Source organism: Saccostrea cucullata, unplaced genomic scaffold (assembly GCF_032062105.1).
Source record: "Saccostrea cucullata isolate Sc308-1 unplaced genomic scaffold, CSIRO_AGI_Scuc_v1 ctg8971, whole genome shotgun sequence".
In the NCBI taxonomy this organism is placed as follows: Eukaryota; Metazoa; Mollusca; class Bivalvia; order Ostreida; family Ostreidae; genus Saccostrea; species Saccostrea cuccullata.
In genome coordinates, this window is record NW_026925593.1 from 1,976 (window position 1) to 23,131 (window position 21,156).

General features: G+C 31.8%; 1 protein-coding gene across 1 annotated transcript; it reads right to left on the minus strand.

Moving 5' to 3' along the window:
• Positions 1 to 3,649: 3,649 nt before the first annotated feature.
• LOC134269299 (uncharacterized) lies at positions 3,650 to 7,839 on the minus strand (the record flags this gene model as incomplete). Its single annotated transcript, XM_062751493.1, has 5 exons — positions 7,696 to 7,839; positions 6,230 to 6,504; positions 5,215 to 5,322; positions 5,051 to 5,114; positions 3,650 to 3,852 (listed from the first exon to the last, which is right to left on the minus strand). Coding segments are annotated over exons 2-5 (571 nt in total), but the record flags the coding sequence as incomplete, so codon positions are not given.
• Between the last annotated feature and the right edge of the window lie 13,317 nt (positions 7,840 to 21,156).

A 21,156-nucleotide genomic window follows, 5' to 3' on the forward strand; every position in this document is an offset into this window, starting at 1 on the left:
AAAAAAAAACCTCTTAATGTAAAAAAAATTGAATGAATATATCTGATTTATAAAACATTGCTCATCCAGGTAAACACAGATAAGTCTACCGGTACCCCTTAGAGGGCCCCTTAATTAAGTGTGATAATTATTTGTTGTTTTACGCGAGTAGCCATTCAGGGAACACACCGGAAACACATATCACACACAAAATATGCCATGTATAAACAAGGGATTGTCTGTCGTATCTAATTATGCGTCATTAATAACTTTCACATTCATCTTGTGCATAAAATCAAATTTATTTATGAATGTATAAATAATGTAATGATAAAAATATCTATAATTTCGGCTAAAAAAACCCTTTCTCTTTTTTATGATAATATTTTTGTTTATCATTCATACATATTTGCAGAATATGTCTTCAACATTTTAGCATAGACATTGATAGTTTCCGGAACAAAGCTTATGAGAGAACATAACTGTTGATCGTTTAATTTCGCTTAATCATCAATACTTTACCATTTTTTGCGACCTCAAGGGAGGGGGGGGGGGGGCTAAAGGCTTCTTGACCACATCTGACAAAACAACCTCGACTTTGTTCTGAATGTGTCCAAGAGACCTCTCCTTTCGAAATCATTGAATTAAATGTTAATGCAAAGTTTTTTGCTATACGTCTTTGAATTGCACGGTCGGTTTAACTAGTTTATATATTTTCAATTATAGGGAAGATTTATTTATCAAATAAAAATTATATAGGTAAACAAAAAGCAACCTGTTATTTTCTAACACAATATGAAACTACAAGTATTGAAAATAACTCAAATTCATGTTTATTTTTTAACACATTTTTTTTCATTATAGATGAGTATTAGGATAAGTTATTGCCATGACTAATAAGAATTACAGATAAAATAGCTAAAGGAAAACTATGACATATTGTCTAGAACCAATCAGATAATAATAAATACAGGATTTTTGCATATGCGATATGAATGATGTCAAAATAGCCTTATCAGTCCTGCAGGATGTGCAGGGCTGATATAGGTTATCAGTCCTCCAGGGCTGATACGGATCAATATCACACCCTAGTAAATGAAATCTCAAGAAACGGTACTTGTGTTCATACACATATTTTGGGGGTTACATAATTCTCTTAGTTTTAACTTTTTGAATGTAATGATAATCTAACTGATAAATAATAGATTATTTCAAAATCACGGATTGGGGACATTTGAAGTACATGAAGTACATGCAGAAACAAACCGAAACTGTATGAGACAATATACTGTGTAGATTTTAAGAAGTCCGTGCATGATTATTTACTTATTTTCTTCTCAACTTAATGTGTTCTGTATTTTATTACTGAGTATGTAATAAATATAATAAACATACCCTCTTCCACATTACATCCTATATCAGCCCTCACCCAATATCAGCCCTCGGGACTTCGACCCTCTGGCTGATGGTGTCTCGGGCTGATACAGGATGTGATATGGAAAAGGGTATGTATTATTCTCTATGTATAGCATATCATAATCATGAGCTTTGAAGATAGCGATATAAAGAAATACGTAAAATAGACAACGGAAGGTAAAATGTATCCTTTCTATCAAATAGTATAAAATAGAAAGGAAGTGGCTACAATTTTTATGAAATTTTAATGTCCGGTGAGGAATTATATTCCCAGAAAGTAAGACAAGAGTGCCCAAGGCGCAATTGAACACTCTATTATTTCCGTTTGTTCATTAACATGTTCATAAACGTAAAAACTACAAGAAATGATAAATTTCGACTAAGTAATTCATATTTGAATGTGACTGTACCTCGATCTATATTGGGAAATTCAATGCATTATAAGCTCATGAAAAGATGTAAACATTTGACTTTCATTTATACCCCCCCCCCCCCCCCCCAAAAAAAAAAAAAAGAAAGAAAATCCTGTTCATATGACTTCTCGCTCTCAATTTTCACACAAACGCAAAATATAAAGGTTAATAAGCATATCTTGTATCGATAAAAATGCAACCAAAAAATTTACGGTCTCTTTTAATAAAAATTTTCATGCTAAATTGGCATAAAAAAAGATACTTACCTTCAATTAGCTATTTTCAACCTAATTCCCGTGGGTATTTATTAATCTTACTTTTTTTTCTTCTTTAAAATAACGTTGATATTCTATTATATTATACTTTCATGTAAATTAGTTGAATCTGATTGACCGAGAAATATTTGTTAAAAACACAATTACCCGCTGAATAATGAAGCCACGCCCTCCAGCTAAGCAACAGTCAACATTGTTTGACGCCGGGTGGTATTCTAAAAAATAGCGACTGCGCAGAATTTATGCGCGCACGGTTCACTATTATATGTATTTGTATAAAACATTCAGTATAATATAATAAATATAGCATGTACATGTAGTTGAGTGTAACATTAAAAATTTTCACCCCTTGTAAACCATTGCGCCTCGGTTGACAATGGTTTTCGAGGAGTGAAAATTGTCATTGTTACACTTAACTACATGCAATATTTATATAATGGTAGAGATATACAATTATGACTCGCTTATACTTACTTTCTAACTGTTAAGAATAATTTATATTTCTTTTGAAAGGGACGCCATACATTTTTCAGTAAAAATACATAACACGGAGTTTGTCGTTTAATTTCTTTAAAGTTTCACATTTTGTGAATAGTGCACAAATTAGAAAATTAAGTATATTGAATACTTTAATGGGAAATAAAGACAGACCAAGTGTAGTTATTTGTTTTTAGAAATTATATTGAAAAATAACAACGCTATTTTGTCCTCTTTGTTACCCTAGCAGTGTGTGTCGTGTGATTTTAAACTTATTTGACAACCATATAAATTAGGTTTGATAAAAATAAATCCACAATATACTGATGTACAAGTAACAGTAACTGGTATAATGCGCCGTTGCTTTATTCTCTAGTTTTTATAGAGAGTTGCACGGAATAATCGATTTCGCGGATTCAACGATACCCTAAATAAAGTACATGTATTATACGCGATTTCACTGATAATATCCGATTTCTAGTATTCTCTCCAACCTGTCCAAAGGGATATAATTACAAATTAGTATAAAAATAATGTCATCTTTTCAAAATCTTATCCAGAGCCGCTCGGTCGCGAAATATGGACTCATGTTAAATCATTTTCAGAAAGAGTAAATTCAAGTATAATCAAATTATGATACTTTGGGGGTATGATAGGGCTTCAATGTCGGATCACAGTTTAACATTGGAATACATAGTAAATAGTAATACAATATTTTAAGCATTCTTTTTCTTTCTTACAAAATAAAGGAAAACAGACAGAATGAACTAACAAAATTTTCTTTTTAATTGTGTACCTTAAATGTACGCTACGTATAATGTCAAAAATGGTGTTCCTTAAATATGTTTATTTTTATCTTAAAAGTTGGGCCAGTTCTGTTGAAACTGCGCTTTTGTTGGCATAGAACAACGGTTAATAAATGCTCTCCAGGTTTCTTATAAATCTGCAAAAAAAAAATCGTTTCTTTCTTTTCTGACGATGATCCATGAACTACAAACAAATATCTCGTCAAAGAACATGTAGGATATTATTCATATACAATGATAATTTTTTTTAACATTTCTGTGACGATGAAGAGATTTTACATACCTTGATTTCGTCGGCATCTACAAATTACAATGGCTAAGACAATAAGGAAGAGAAGAGAAACAGTGGCTCCGATTCCAGCTATTACTCCTACGTTTAGCAATTCATCGTTTACAGCTGTTATTGTGCTATTGAAAGAACTAGTGTAGTCAGTTGTCATATTCAAGGCTCCAAGTATATTTGTCGATGTTTCCACAAATCTGGACCTTAAATCAAAACAGTTTAATTCTTAGCTTCAGATTTGTAGCTCATAGCAATTTGTCTTAAAAATCAGAAGGACGACCAGAAAAGCACAGTGCCACCCAATGAAAAATTGTATATTTATTGCACACAATAAAGTTCACTGATCTTCGTATTTGTTTAAACTGTCATCTGAAAATATTGATTACAATGTGTTCCTTACAATAATGTTGCATATTTACATTTGCAAATATCTTTCTTAGATGAACCTATTAAAGAGAAAATACGTTCAATTCTGTGTGAATTTCATTTGGGGGTCAGAGGTCATAGTGCGACCTGATCACAGAGCGATGTTATGCATAGCACTACGTTATACGTTGGCCCGTTCGTGAAATAAAAACAATTTAACTCGAAATAATTTAGTTTCAGATGTAAATATAAGTAAAAAACAACAGTGTTAAAAAGTTCACTGGGAAATGAACTTTTAGTTGGTACGTGATCAAATCTACAGTGAAGCCCGAAAAAAAAACAATTGTTAAAAAACCCGCTTTGGCCTGAAATTGAGAGAGTCGAATACTGTAAAAAAAATTTACTCGTGACGACTATATTTCGCGATTAACTGGGGAAAATTAGTTCGCGACGATTAATTTTTCGCGACCAAGCATTTCTTAGATCTTTGCTGAATAGAATCATAGACTTAAAAGAGTGGTTTGCGGCGAGAAATATTCGCAATGACGAGGCTCTAGCGAACTTCGCGAAAATTTCTCTCACGCGAATTAAAGTTGATTTACAGTGTTACACATGTTTTTTACTGACGTTTTGGCTGGCACGATAATTCGGTCTAACGGGCTATGTACATATTTAAACTACGAGGGTATTTATTAGATGTCTAAAAATGTTCTGCAATCAAGCTTTTGTGAATTTTAGTTTAAAGTCTGCAGATATTAATTCAGAATCGAGCGTAACTTATTGTGATACAATGAATATACATTTTTTTTCTAAATGTATCACTGTCACCTTTCGGTCTGTCAATATAACTTTTCGGAGACTTGCATATCTGTAGATACAGATTGTATGAAGATAATGAAGAGCAAATCAATCGGTTTTCAAGCAACTAAGATAAATTGAAAAGTTATTGATAATTCAGATGTCATCTAAATCTAACAAAAATCTCTCAAGAAACAATTTTAATTTTGATATAAAATATGATGAATCACAACTCACGCATTGCACGACCTCTCTGCAATAAAACATCTTTCTTCTGGGTTAAGATGAAGACAAGCTGGATCTTTTTTTTAGAAAAATATATACATATATGCATTGATGTCCTCGGGTAACATAATCTTTACTAAAATATTTGTAGATAAAACAATTTCATTTATCCTTACATTTGTACAGGTCTGTGCTTCTGAAATATTGATCTGGACATCCCTCTGTAAAGCCACTACAGCTAATCTGGTCTAGAAACCCCTTCCCTATCGATCTCAGACAATGGCCTGAGTAGAAAATATACAATAAATGGTTTTTGATACATTAACGAATCGAAAAAAGATTCTTTGAATATGTACATGTAATGAATATAGTTTAAGTGTGCTGTTTTGCATTGGGTCAGAGACTATGATGACAACTGCGCTCAAAGTAAATAGTACACGCTTTCTTAGGTCAAATTAGCTATATGATTGGTATTTTCTTCGTACTCCTGAAGAATTGTTTGTGCAAACGACTATTTCTGTGTTAATGTTGATAAAATGCGTTGACCATTCACACAGGAAGGCCGATTATCGTTTACGCTGAGCGTAACTTTTGGGGGAAAAAACCCTTACTTAATTCGAAACTTCACTGAAATTGATGATATATTGGAGTGATGATTATGGGGAGGTATACTACAAATACCCATTCACATTTTGTTAAAATGTAGCAACTCCATGACAGGAAAATGGTGTGGAGACTGGAGAAATTATCCTGTACATTGAACAGATTTTCAAGGTATAGCTAATACATAACACTACACTCACATCATAATATTGATCGACATCATAAATTTGAAGTATAAGCTTAATTTTGAGGAACAAAATGGAATTCATTTGCACTAAACACCTTTGTACAACTAAACACTGAAATTTCTAGGATCTGAACCAGAAACGTAAAGGATGACAACGCTCATCCATAATAAGAAACATTAACCCTGAACCACCATATTCTAATAAAAACAAGTTAAAGTGACCACTAGATTCAAACGCTGATAGAGGATACATACATTGCCAATTATGATATCAAAGCAAAGTAAAAAAAAACAAAACAAATCTACATGTTTGACTCAAGCATAAAAAATAAACAAAACAATTAGTAATATTACAGTTTATGTCTATAGAATCTCAGAATATGTCTGAAGAATTGGTTTACCTTTTTCGTAGATTCCAACAATTGTTTTCGTAAAACAGAACTCTATTAAAACTGTGAGGTTTTTGTTTGGAACACAAACATAACGGCTCCGTCTGTTCTCATCTTCATCACACCCCAGTCTGGTAGCCGCCTCAGTTGTCTTCTCCTGACTTAAAGGACAGGAATCCACCACAAATCCAAACCCATCGTACGACATGCTGAAATGTCTTTAAGAGTCCTCTGCAATTGCACATTTACTGTTGAAATCTCAAAGACCGCATTAAGGTAGTCCGATCCTCAGGTTTATAAAATAAGCAGTTAATTAATAAAAAAAACTCAGTAAAGTATCTCTGAATCCACAAAGTTATGTAAATTTATCCACAATATTTCTTTTAAGTTAAAGCTTAAAATTAATCGTTTTATATAGGGAAAATCATCAAATTTCAAATATTTTGCGAGAAAAAATGAATAGTAATGTCAGCAATGCATTTTCAAATTGCAAATTGATCAACAAATACATTTTAGGTTAAAATGTGATAGATACATGTATCCAAGCATTCAGGAAAATTGTCATTATTTTCATACTTATTTGGTATTTTTTGTCTTTTATCTGCGTTTTGTATTCTATAATACATAGTGTAAAAGGCTGTCGCTATTATTGCAAGACACCAAAAATCACATCTCATTTCATATCATGCTTATAATCATTGGTATCTAAGGTTGGATTCAAAACAATCAATTCTCTAACGCTTTATTATTTATTTTCTTTTCATAGGGTACAAATTTCAACTTTTATAAGACCTTTTCTAAGACTTTCAAAAACCTTGTAACGTATTTCTGTGGGTTTTTTAAATTTTGTTTTACATTTTTTTGGTTTATTTATCTATTTATTTATTTATTTTGCTTTTCATGAAGGTGGTTTTAACCGGGTACATACCCTCTTGTGGATTGTGTCTGTATGATCGTGCCCGATTGACCTGGAATCAAATTCATGCCAAGCAATGTTTGTGTTAATTTTTATTATACAACATGTTAGACTTGTTAACTACTATTGTTATGCATCTCTCTAACTCTGACCAGATTGCGAACGCGGAGAGAACTAGATGTAAACTCTTAATAATTCTTTAATTCTTTTTTTTTAAGGACAATTAAAAAAATATCGACGCAAAGTAAATTCTAATGATACGGAATGATACGCCTGATAAAATAAGCAGAAATACACGACTCCTTGCTTGCTTCCGTAACATGCCCCCACCCCCTCCAAACCCCTATATTGCGAAATTTCACTTTCTATTCTAGATATAATCGGAACTACCACAGTACTTTTTTACAAAATGAAAAAAAAAAATAAAAAAAAATAAATTAGGTGAATAGACGTTTTGCTTTGCATTTGCTGTATTCCGTGATACGATGAAAAAGGATTTTAAAACGAAAGTTGAAATTTTACCGGATAATTATGTATTTGATAAAAATCCAAAGATACTTACATCTGTAATGTCGATTCTCTATAGTCAAAAATATTGTTAAGTAGCATTCATTGTACCATTTTAGACACCTTTACAATTATTTCTAACAGATAATAAATTGTACAACACACTGAGAATTTCAGGACGCTTCCCGTGTGACCTCACGTCTAAACAGGGTGCATTTATTAATAAGATTTAAATTTCTATGGTTTACGAAGCATAAAAGGGTAAAGTGCAGGTAATCAGTGGCGGATTTAAAATTTATACAGAGCGATACATGTTAAAGGTGCATAAACACAGAGTTGATGTTAATGTTCTCTTAAATTTCCTAATGTTTTAATGTTACAATTTACACAATATACTGTAGTAGCATTTCACTATTTTTTTAAAATCATATTTCATAAGTTATTGAAACTTCAAAATTCTGAATGGGTTTAATTGACACATCCTTGCACTTTCAGAAATTATAACTTATTCTAAATACTTAATAAAAGATGCAATTTTCTTGTATATAAAAAAATATTAAAACAGTATTATAATTTAGAAAATTCAAAGTAAAAAGGTAATAATAATATTTTCGTGTGAAATGACATTTGAATATTCAAGTCATAATATTTTACAAGACAAGTGAGAAAATAACAATAAACGTCAAACTTTTGAAATTTTTTTTTTTTGACAAAAGGGGTGTTGAGGTAGAGTGGGTCAACCTATTTATGCAGGATTTTGAAAAAAAAGAATTTCCTCCATCTCAGGCCTGTAGGTTGTCAGTAGAAACTACAATATTTTTACTTTTGGAAGTGGTAAATATAAAATCAATCATCTGAAACTGGTAGGAATTTAATTAACTAGTGTTTAATATAGTATTACATAAACCGTGTATTTGAAGAAATGCCACTTGCTACATTTCAAATTTTAGAGGCATGTTTTATTTTTTATAACATGTTTTTGAGTGCATGTTATATAGTGTAAAAAGTTAAGTCAACTAAGAGTTGCCTATCTAAATATATCTATTTAGTGTAAGCAAAACAAATATAAACAAAGGGCATAAAAAACAGTCACTTGTAATTCTAGAGGCAGGGTCAGGTGCCTAAGAAGCGTAAACATCCTCTGTGTACCGGTCACAGCCCGCTGTGATTCCCCCTATGTATTGATCAGGTAGACAGAACGATTTGTAGTCAAATTAAAGCCAACATCATAAGTATACAATAACCCACACAATGCTACATGTAAATCAGTCACGTGACTTTCCAGAGGTTGAATCAGGGGCCCTTTTTACAAAAGGACTTAGGACTTCAGACCAAATTTAATTCTCCGTAATACTTTTTAACAAACATTATATCGAAAATTATTCTAAACTTTTTTAATAGGAATGTGGTATGATATTTTTACACAAACAATTTCAATGAGAAATATAAATTTTGCAAAATGTTACAATAACCTGAAGTTTTTAGTCTTAGTCGTAAGTTCTTTTGTAAAACGGGCCCAGGTACCTAAGAGGAGTAAGCATCCTCTGTGTTCAGATCACAACACAGCTGTGATTACCCCTCTATGTATTCATTAGACAGAACGAGTTGTAGTCAAAATTACCTTAATTAAAAAAGGCCTCATAGTTGGTTTACCTCTTAAACAAATTTGCCAATGATACGTTACACTTTAGTATTTGTAACATGTCATCATAAAAAACATATTAGTTAAAAATAATGAATACTTTAAACAAAACTGTTCATTTCCCTGTAACATCAATTCAACATTACATAAATGAATAGTGTACATTGTTTTTATAAATTGATTATGCTTACATGTAGAGCCACGTCTTAAGTAACAAATGAATTGGAAACATAGGCACTGTAAGCCGATAATACTGGTTTAATACCAAAGAAAATGAGGAAAGTTGAAGATGCAAAACAAAAGGCATTTCGTTTGTCTTCCAATTTAGTTTGTAATCTGCCTTTATCGTCTAAAGGCAGTAATACACAACCCAATATGAAACAGGTGTTTAAGAGTCTATGCTGTCTTTACAGGTAAATTCAGTTCACTGGGATAATATGAGATCATATAATACATGTATATTAGGTAATAAATAAATACTCCTTATTGATAAAACATCCTCGATGTATCATATTATCAATCCAATGCCACAACCCTTGTTTATCTCTCCTAATTTAGAGATTTTGTTAAACAGATTATGTTTTTATGGATATTTAAAATCGGGTATGTTAATAAAGGAACACAATAGGTGCATATTGAATGCCTGCACTTAGAAATGTGCAGGAGAACTTTATATGTCTTTCATGAGGTCAAGAAAAACTCTGCATTCCAAAAACCAATACATGTACATTATTATCAAGTTATGTTTTCTTCTGTAAATTGAAGAGTCTTATTATCTATCTTAACCTATAGATCATATGTTGTGATGATAACAATGACACTTTGGAGAAATGTAACGTAAGATTGAAAAAGTGTCATTTTTATTATCAGCTCCTCCTTCTTACGACAAAGTTACCAATATTAGTTCTAAGCCTTTTTGTACGCACGTGAACCAGTACAACCAGTATCAGCCGCCAGGTGACGCTACAGGACAATATCCCGGTTATCAATATCCTCCAAAAGGTAGTTCTCCTGGTCCCTATCCATACCAACACGTACTGGGGGTCCACAAGGACTGACCCTTAATGGTGGTAAGACTTTATTTTGAGGAAGTGTAAATAGAACAATATAGACACAGGTCGGTGTTTACATGTCCTATCTATTATATATCTTTATTAAACCTTAAACTGAAAGAAAATACACTTAGACGTCACCAACCGATGTTAATTAAGTGAAGAGTTCAAACAACATCCAGGGGATGATTCATTCTTTCTCTGGTTAAATAAATATATTTAAGTATCACTTGGTCATGAAAAGAACTGCTATTCCTTCACAGAAAACAAAATTTAAAAGTTTAGCATAAAACCCCGTTAAATTTTAATATTCTGCACATAAGCATACAATCAAAAATTTTTCATAATTTCCTGTTTGGTGTTGAAACAAAAATCTGTTTTGTTCGTTTGTGTTTTTAGCAAAATACACTGAATTTAAAACATGCTCATACATCGGAATGTCCTATCATATGATACATGTATATCAAAAAAAAAAAAAAGAAAGCACGCTCATGCACGTGTGCTAAAATTTGATATGTTTAAACTTTATATGGGTTAAATTCTTTTGGTTTTCAACAAGATGATGCTAGCTAGATGAAATCAGAAAAAAAGATATAATGGATAACTAAACGAAGGTAAAGTAGTCATGCACAAGCATGCACGTGCGCATATTATATGACATTGTACGGAATCTATTTCACTTAAGTCCAGGAAATATCACTTACTCTGATATTGTAAAGGTGATTGGGGTTTCTGGATATAGCCCAAATATATCAAAAGGGTGAAAACCATACAAAAAATTACATATATAATTATTATTAGGTTATTAGGCTGGTTCTGCTACTATAGTGATATCGCGGCACACCAGCCAGGATCGGACACTGCCTACCATTCTTGTTTATGCTGTTTTTGGACAACGGGAAGTTTTGCCACTTTTGCAGCTTGCAAGGTACACAGGCAAAAGTGGCTCGCATGAACTTCATATGAAATTCGCATGAATATCGTGCTTATTACTTGAAATTACTATTTCTGTTAATACTTAAATGATTTTTTTTTTTGAATGACCATCTTCAATACTTAGGGTACAGGTTTGCCAGACTGGCTGTGTAGAGGTATCATCCCCTGGTGCCCTTTGTATTCAAGATGCACTAGTTTTATATTAGAGTACTGCCATTACTACAAGATTTTTTTTTTTAATTTACCTTATATCTATCATTTTTATTTAATTGTGTTTTCTTTTATCATTCTATGGTTTCTATGCTTTTGATCCAGTGTGGTGATGCACTTCTCAATGTCAAACTTAATCACTAGTCATGTTACATTATCCTTAATATAGAATTGTAATCAATGTTATCATTTTGTAATAATTGTTCATGCCCCCCGTGGGCCCTTGATTGGTGAATAAACATATATATTCCATATAGTAGAAACAAATATTTTCATGGGAGGTGTTTTAGCAAACTACTATACGTAAGTTGTAAATCATATTTTCAAAGAAACGAACTGCACACTCCGATTTAAAAAAAAAAAACGTGTTTCCGTGTTTTGCGTGAAAAAAAAACACTTTTAGCTAAGAGCAAAGTCTGTAAAAACAGGGGCCCGGGCGGATCCAGAGGAGGGTCGGTGGTTGGAACCCCACCCACCCCCTTTATTCTTGAACACAGAGCAGAGAGAAGAAAAGAGAAAGATTTTTCTGTATTATAGATATTTATAAGTCTAATAATTTGAAGAAAAAAAAATCTGTCCTTTATGTTCGCTAGATCTGTAGATTTTTGCGTATAGGCCTATTTGCTTTCCTTTGTGTACCTTACCTTAACAACCCCGGCTACAATTAAGTAATGTTCATGCAAGGAAGATTCCGGCGAAGTTTAACTATACCATTTTTGGACCATCTTCAGAAGTAACTAACTTTTTGAAGTATGTATAAAATATTTCATTATTTCATATTCAATGACGAAGAGAAAGGTTCCTGTAGAATGCAGATGGAAAAGGGGGGGGGTCTGACTGTAGCTCTCCAGTCTTTCAAAATATATTTTTTTTCGGGGAGCTACAGTTATGCATCTAACGCAAAATAAAAGCTCATATAATTGTCGCAAAACTTGTACATCAAATAAACATTTTGAAGGAACTGATCGTAATCATTTTACCATGCAGGGACCTATATACTAGTATATACAGGGGCGGATCCAGCAATTGTAGAAAAAGGGGGCGCCCCAGGTCGGTGTCCCCAGAATTTTTGCATAGAATCACATATAAGAAGGGGACCTCAAAAACTGTGTGATTGAATTAAGAAAAAAAAAACCAAAACAGAAACAAAAAATGGATTAAAAAAAAAAAAACAACACCTAATGTATGCACCACGTTCTTAATTGGGGGTGGTTGGGTCCTGTAACTTAAGTTTTGTGTTCGGTACATTAATTTACATTTAATGCTTGAATTTGAGTATTTTCTGGAAACAAAATGTGTGGAAGGAGCTTCCAAAGCATAGTATTATTACAGCAAAATTGTTATTTCCATATCCTTGAAGTTCCTTCGTACATTTTATTAATTAAATTAATATTTTATTATGTAAAGTACGATTACAGTATTGGATATACATTATATTACTATTCAAACGTGTACACGTACATGTCCTGAATCAAAATAATCAATTTCCCCTTTAAACAGTTAGAATAAATATATGTATATTTTTGTGTGATAAAATGTAATGACTGTGAACGCAAATCAATTTAAATTTTATTTATTATATTAGTGTTGGTAAACTCATATATCGAATGCGAGGAATTGAGAAGAATAAGTGCAGTTACATAGAATCAGTCAACAAGAAATAAGTTGCGACAATTGATTAAACAACAAAATAAAGAAGAGTAAGTATAGTTACATAGAAATCAATGTAAATTAATCTGATAAAACTCATTCATCGAATAGGGTGGGATCTGAGTATTATATTACTTATAGTACATATTGTTTAAGATATTAATATAATTGTTGTTTGTTAGGTTTTCCTTTATTTATTAATTTTTATTTGTTTTGTTTGTCTTTTTTCCTTGGGAAGCCCCCCCCCCCGGCAAAAAAAACCCCACAAAGTCTTTTGAAAACGTTGTTACGGTCTGTGTAACTACGGGCACCTGTCCTCACGTGTCATATCAGGGGGAGACACGTGCCGGGAAGACACCTGTCACTGTGTATTTTTTGTATATTCTATGTGATTTGAGAGGGTTTTCTACCTAACATGCCTAAGGGGTGTCGTGCATGTACACTCACAGTCTCCGCAAGATGATGATTCAATTTGTGTGTTTTTTTTATTCAATCATTAAAAATTATTGTATAATAATTCATAAGTTACACAAGAGAACATATTCATAAAATAACCTACATTTATTTTAAGAAGTTCAATGAAAGAACAACTATTTAGAACTTAAGATTTCAATTTTAATTACTGATTTAAAATAAAATTATCCTGTTAAAAATTAAATAATTTTCTTGAATACCGGTATTTCGCATGATTTTGTTTTCCTCAAGAACAACCGTTACGGCTTTTGAAGTTACCCTATTCTAAGGCAAACTATAAAAAGAATTAATTGTATTAGTTGTATTGTTATGCAGTTTCTGTTGATATCATTATATAAAAAGTGAAGTTTGTCAAAACTTAGTCTTTATCTATGTTGTCCAAAATTTAATTTAATTCGCCGATATGCTGTTTTAATTAAATCTTTTTAAGAAAAAGATGTGTGTCCTTAAATTTATAACGATAGACTCGATCAAACTACAGGCCTGTAGGAAAGTGATTTCCGTTTCGGTTACCGTAATGAATTTACCCGGAAATATTAACTACATGTAGCATACTTTAGCAGATTCCGTAACAAAAAAATAACATTAGAAGAGACACAGGGCGGGAACAGCTAAAACTGTGTGTATAACACATTAACGAATAATCCAGATGACTTTTGACACACTCTTTCCAATGACCTCACTTATACCCGTCGTGACTAAAATACTGAATTACAAAAACAGACTGAAAATATTTCCTGCCTTTGATTAGATATTAATTTTGTTTCACCTTATGATAACTCTCCTTAAAAAAAAGGTTTTCAACCCCGTCCAGAAATTTGAAGTTTCAATAACTTTTTAGATTAAATAAGATCTTTAATATATGTTTTGAGAAAATATGTTTATGCACTTTTAAGGTCAGACGAGACGTTCCTCAATATCTTTGTATATATCTTCATACTGTATGAAAAATATTCAAAATCTTTATAACATTCTGATTTCTAAACCAGTTTCTAAACGTTTTTACAAAATCCAAACACTTAAAACATTTGACTTGGAAAATTAGTTTTCTTACCAAAAGGATTATATAAGGAAAACTACACCTGGTATCTCGCAGAAATGCCTGGTAAGGTACCTCAATTTTTTGTGAGTAAACATGTTTAAGTAGCAATACTTCAATGACAAAATCTTTGAAAAAATTATCTATTAATAAGGAACGTCTCGTCTGTCCTTAAGAAGATCGATGTACATCGTTCATATGCATATAGTTATCAGGGTAGGGGGTCTATTCACTTCATTCTCATCCCTCATCCAGCCCTGTGGCTTTAGCTGAATATATTCAGCGAAAGCTACAGGACTGAGACTCGCAGTATCACTTTTCCGCGATTCAAAACAGCTTACCGCTAGAAAAATCGCGCTTTCCGATGACAAATTATACAGCTTTTTCCGCTATTGTACTCTTAGCTTTCACGTGACAATTATTTTAGCCTTTACCATTTGTTTACCTCTTTCGATCCGTTAGCAATCTAAAACCTGCCTTTTCTTTGCTCATCATCATGTTTTGTCTACTATATTCACATTATACTGAGAAAGTCCAAATTACTTACAGAAATTTATCGCTATTATAATTGCGCAGGTAACTGAATATACATGTGTAACACGTTCACTCGATTATCAATTTTGAATGAAAAAAAATTATCTTGGACATGATTTCTTTTGACCTTATTACACCTTTGGAATAATTGTAACAGTTTTAAATTTCATAAAATATTTCTTATATGTCTCTGTTAGGAGTAAATTAATCATTTCATAATTGGTTGGGCACGAAACCATTCCGCAATCCTAGTACCGTAATTATGTCAAGTCTATAACTATTTCTTGAATGTTTCAACGAAACGTGGTATAATTATGAAGCTAGGATGAAAATAACTTGGGAATTTTTTTTTTTATTATTATTCAAATATAGCATTGAATCTCTCTCTTTACACCCTCCCCTAACATTACGTTGACTGACATACTGTAGTCCTGTTGCTGTTTACCATGTTTAGGGCTATCGTTGAAGTTCAGGCGTGCGTAACAGTGTATATACACTGTTAGTACTGTTCTTGAGTAATCCCAGCTAACCCACTCGGCGCTACTCCCTGTCGAACCTCACCTACACATGTATCGTAAATGTTGAATTTCTGTATGACTCCCACAGTCCAGTCCAATACGAAAATTCGTAATATTACGAAAAAACGTAAGATTACGAGAAAGCATAATATTACAAGTTATCGTAATATAAAACTTATATTACAATTTTTCGTAATGTAGTTAAATTACGAATACGCGTAATATAGCAGATGTAAGAGACTATATTACGAGTTTTCGTAATCCAAGACAAATTCAAGCATTGCGAGAAATTGAGTGGCGGGTATCAAAGTATGACGTTTACTACGAGATGTCACGGGCGATAACTTGTACATCTCTTACTGAGATTTGAATTCTGCATGTATTTCAATAAGAATTGCACGAACAGTTGAATTATGAGACGAGGGTGTGATTTTTAGGGTAGACTTCGGAAGAAAAGTAGGGAGTTCGGGTGATATAGACCAATGCGACATGCTTAAGTGAATATTGAAATTTACTGGAAAATTGGTCTTATCCTTGGGAAAATTCCTATAAAAGAATAAAAAAAAGAAATTGTCCACTCACCCATCGCTGGCGGTACTTTCTTCTTGAATTCCCATGCTTTCTGATAGGCGTAACTGACCAAACTGACCGCGTGCTATCAGTAGCCGTGAAATCTGATATATTACTGACGTCATACTTTGCTACCCACCACTCAATTTCTTGCAATACTTGAATTTGTCTTGGATTACGAAAACTCGTAATATAGTCTCTTACAATCTGCTATATTACGTGTATTCGTAATTTAACTACATTACGAAAAATTGTAATATAAGTTTTAGATTACGATAACTTGTAATATTACGAATTTTCGTATTGGACTGGACTGTCCCAGGGAGGTCAACATTACCGCTACATTTGTACATTGCCAAAAATTTCCACTCATTACCGCTACATTTTTCCCGACTCCCAGCGGTGTGTTCCCGTTTTGCACACTTTCTATTATTAGGTTTAAAACAATAATGTTGTAAAATGTGTTTTAATAACAATTAAAGTTACCTTATTTTACCTATGTATAATAAACAGAAGGAATGAATAGTAATTCAATGTAACTATATGAATATTTATTTCGAAAAAGTGAATTTATTGAATATTTAATCTAACATTATAATTTAAAGAGATTTCTAGAAAAATATCATTTCTAGAAAAACAAATAATTTTTTTTAAAGCTGGTAATTCAGAAATTGACACTGATTACTATTCATGATTAATTATTTAGCATAACTTTTTATTTTGTTATTAAAGTAATAAATGAAATCTTGTAAATGCACATGATAATTTTTGTTGGTTTAATTTCTCATTTTATTTCAAATTCTTTCCTATAGGTACATATTTCCCCTATCTACTGACTTTGGTATAGACTATACTAATAAAGTAATTATCTTACTTGGTCAAATGATTTCGCGTTTTGTCTCAAGTTCAAGTTCATTTATTCACTCAAAACCATTTCAAATACATGGTACATGATGAGGATAATGAAAAACTATATATATATTTACATCATTTCAGGTCAGAGGTACAAGAATATGAAGTACATAATCAAAATATGAAAAGGGAGAGAAAGAAAAAAAAAGAAAACATATGAACATTTATTTTAATGCAATAAGTATTTTGATACCCCGGTTACCCATCAGCTGGTTAATTTCTTTCCATAATCCATTCAACGCTAGAACACCTTATCTTATCCTCCTTCAATGAGTTAAAAGTCTGTAAAACAGTTTGTCGTGTGTTGCCACGTTTAAAATCATGATGGAACTAAATCATGTATTTTCAATATAAAAGTTCCTCACTGTCACAATGATCCTTTATAATGACTATATGTGTTAATTTTGTAATTATGTATTTGTCCTTCAATTAATTTTTTTACGTAGATTAAAAAGTAAAAGAATGATGATAATACATTCATATTTTCGTTATTTTTCATCTTTCCTTTAGGAATAAAGACAGAAGTAAGAGGAAATTCGATTTAATGCAAGTACTATAATTATTAGATAGTATACATGTAGATTGTTTCCATATATATACCGGTATTTTCGAAGATGACACATGTGAAAAGGGAATCTTTTGTGATCCAAGCCGTTAGTGCTAATTTCTTATTTGTTATACATGTATTCCATTTTATCATTGGACTTTCAATTACGGCAAATCACTCCCCAACATTCTACAGATATCTTGGACGACATATCTCACACAAGAACCATTCAGCTATGAAGATTGAAAACATGTATTTAGCCGCAGAACTGTAGCGTTATGGTTTAATATCTTAAGATTTGGCATAACGCTATAGACCCATGCAGTAATGCAAAAAAACGTCTAATAAAAATATTTTTCGCACTGTTGGGGAGAATTTCTCAACTTTACAAAATTTGTAAATTACCAACCTGTCCATGCATAATGATTCTAGACACGTTTTAAATAAATCTGTGTATTTCATACGCCTCCCAACCCTTTATAACCGTATTTACAAGCAAAAAACTCGTTTGTGTAAGAATTTCTTCAATCTCTCAGACAATTAAAATCAAGCCAGTTTATCGCGCACCTGTAGTAGACTTTCTCGATCAGAGGCGACTATAAAGGGTTGAGAAGTGTATAAAATATATAGATATAAGTAAGGGTCGTTTTAGAGAACACTGCACCAATTGTTATTAATTATAACATGTTAATGGTTGTTCTTTTAGAAAATTTAAGGCGTAATTTTTAATTAAAATGTAATATTACAAAAGAGCCCAGAGGTATGTAATGTATACTTCTGATCATCTTCCTCCAACTTTAAAACATATATAGCCAATCTAATATATATATATATAGATATTGCATAAAATCGGGGGTTATATTTGACTTATATGTAGTTACTTGTGTTTAAATATGAAAAATCAGCAGTAGTGCATTTCCGTAAACGAGGATCCCGCAGTGATTTCCAGTTTAAACTCAACGATAATATTCTACAATACTGGTCGGATTAGAAATACCTTTGTGTTATATTCCATGAAAAGCTTACTTTCCAAAATAATGCCGATACTTTGTCAAAAGCAGGAGGACGTGCTTTCGGAGGGATGGTTTCCAAAATTCGTCCTTATAAAGATATAGGGATTTCAACTTTCGAAAAAACTTTCTGAATTGTGTAGCACCAGTTTTGGACTATTGTAGTAAAATATGGGGTCTTCGAAACTATCACTGCATTGAGATGGTTTAGAATAGCGCACTTCGTTACTACATGGGGGTTAACAGATTTACACCGATACCAGCACTACATGGAGAATTCAGTTGGAAGCTGCCTTTCCATAGACACTGCACTAACGCTGTAACCTTTCTTTTAAGTGTATATATTTCATATATTTTGTTAAAATTGACATATAGGTCCGATGGGCCGGGTGTTTGGATATTAATCATTAATTGATTAATGATTAATTGATTAATTGTATTACATGTTTTTCATTGTACTGTATAACACATGTCACTATAATAAACAATTTATTTACGTACTTACTTACTTACATGCATCATAGCTACGGTTGTACAATTCTTAAGATTTCAATATATATAGAAAAAAAAATCGCTTGGATAACATTTGAATGTTATACCATGTAGTTGCATTTTAGCTGCAACCCTCAAACAAATAAGCGCGAGTGTGGATGGTGTAGTTTGCTCATCTTTACTTAATCATATCATACTGTTGAAAGAAGTATTTGGGTAATGTGTAGACCGAAACTCCCATTGCATCCAACATCATACCTGTAACAAAGGTAGTTATGAACTCTGTGATTGATGGTCTACCACTTGGTATACATGATTTTTATGTGAAATAAGGATTTGGCGGGCGCCAAAATGCCACTTTTGAAGTGGCATAATTATCCGGCACAGTGTTTATAAATTGATAAATAACATTCTCAACAACTGCATATAAACAAAATAATTTCTTTTTTTTTATTCTTGAAAACAATACAAAAAAGATATCACATCTAGATAAAAAAATAAGGTAATACTTTTGTGAGGCTTTGATAAATGTATACCTGTAAACTTTTTCCTACACTTTTTTATACACTTAATTGTAAACTTTAAGACGTGTGTTTGTTGGCTCATATTCACATGAATAATGCACAAACTTTATCACAAAATGCATTCATGATTAAGGTCTATTATATTGCATACTTTATCAAAATTATACAGAAGTATTCAATATCAATTATATAGTAATAAAAAAATAACATGTTCAATTAAGAATTTGAGTAAATTTTACATTAGAGAAAAAAAAAGCCAAATAAACTTTCTTCACGGATACATATTCATAAGTTTATTTATAATTCTCTCTATACCCTCGGATGTTATTTGCATTATTTTCACACGCATAAAGTCATTGTTAGCAGTACAAATGCACTTGCACGCTTTAACACATGCCAATATTAACCACTATAAGTTCAACAACAAAAAATCATATAACGCACTATTTTTTTCTTTTTTTTTTTGGAAAAATTATTCTAAGTGATGGCGTATATGCATGTAGATTATCCTGATCCTGAGTATAAACCGCTATTGCTAAATCGATACCTCATAATATAATATCGATATCATCAAGCGTTGCAACTGTTTGCAAAGTGGTCGTGAAATTTCGGAAGTTGATTACGTTTACTTTAAATGTGATGTATAATGTTTGAGTTTGTGATGAGATGAAATATTAAAATCAAAACATATACTGCTTTAGGATAACGGACTCTAGGAGGTAGACACTTTATATTTAGTATGCATACTCCACTAATTAAGTGCTTTTTAATGACACTAAGTCAATGAACTTATGACCTTATCTGTGATCTACAAGCTAAAAATAGCTTTTTAGAACTTTGTCCATAACATTTAAACAATAGGAGGCAACAACTTTATATTTAGCATGCATACTACACAAACCAAATTCGTCCAATGAGCAAGGCAAATAACCTTGTGACCTTGAGAGAGTGACCTTTAAGCTTACATATATATATATATATATATATATATATATATATATATATATATATATATATATATATATATATATATATATATATATATATATATATACATATATGTTATAAATATTGGGAGGACATCGGGTATATAATAATCACCTTTAGGCAGAACTGAAAATTAAGGCAGACAAAAATGTGTCTGCCTTATTTTATAAGCAATAAAAAGTGATGTGTTCATAATTAATTAACTTTACTTGTCTTATGAATGAAGCAACTTACCATGCCTTATTTAGAGAAGTACTTTGGGTGTTCAATTTTCAATTAATTTTTAAATGATACGTGATGTAAGTTGTTTGATGTATATATTTGTCAAAACACATCTCATCCTTAGGTGGACATTTTTCAACTTGATAAAAAACATACTTCTGAAGAGTATGTTTCATATTTTTAAAATTTATTCCTCA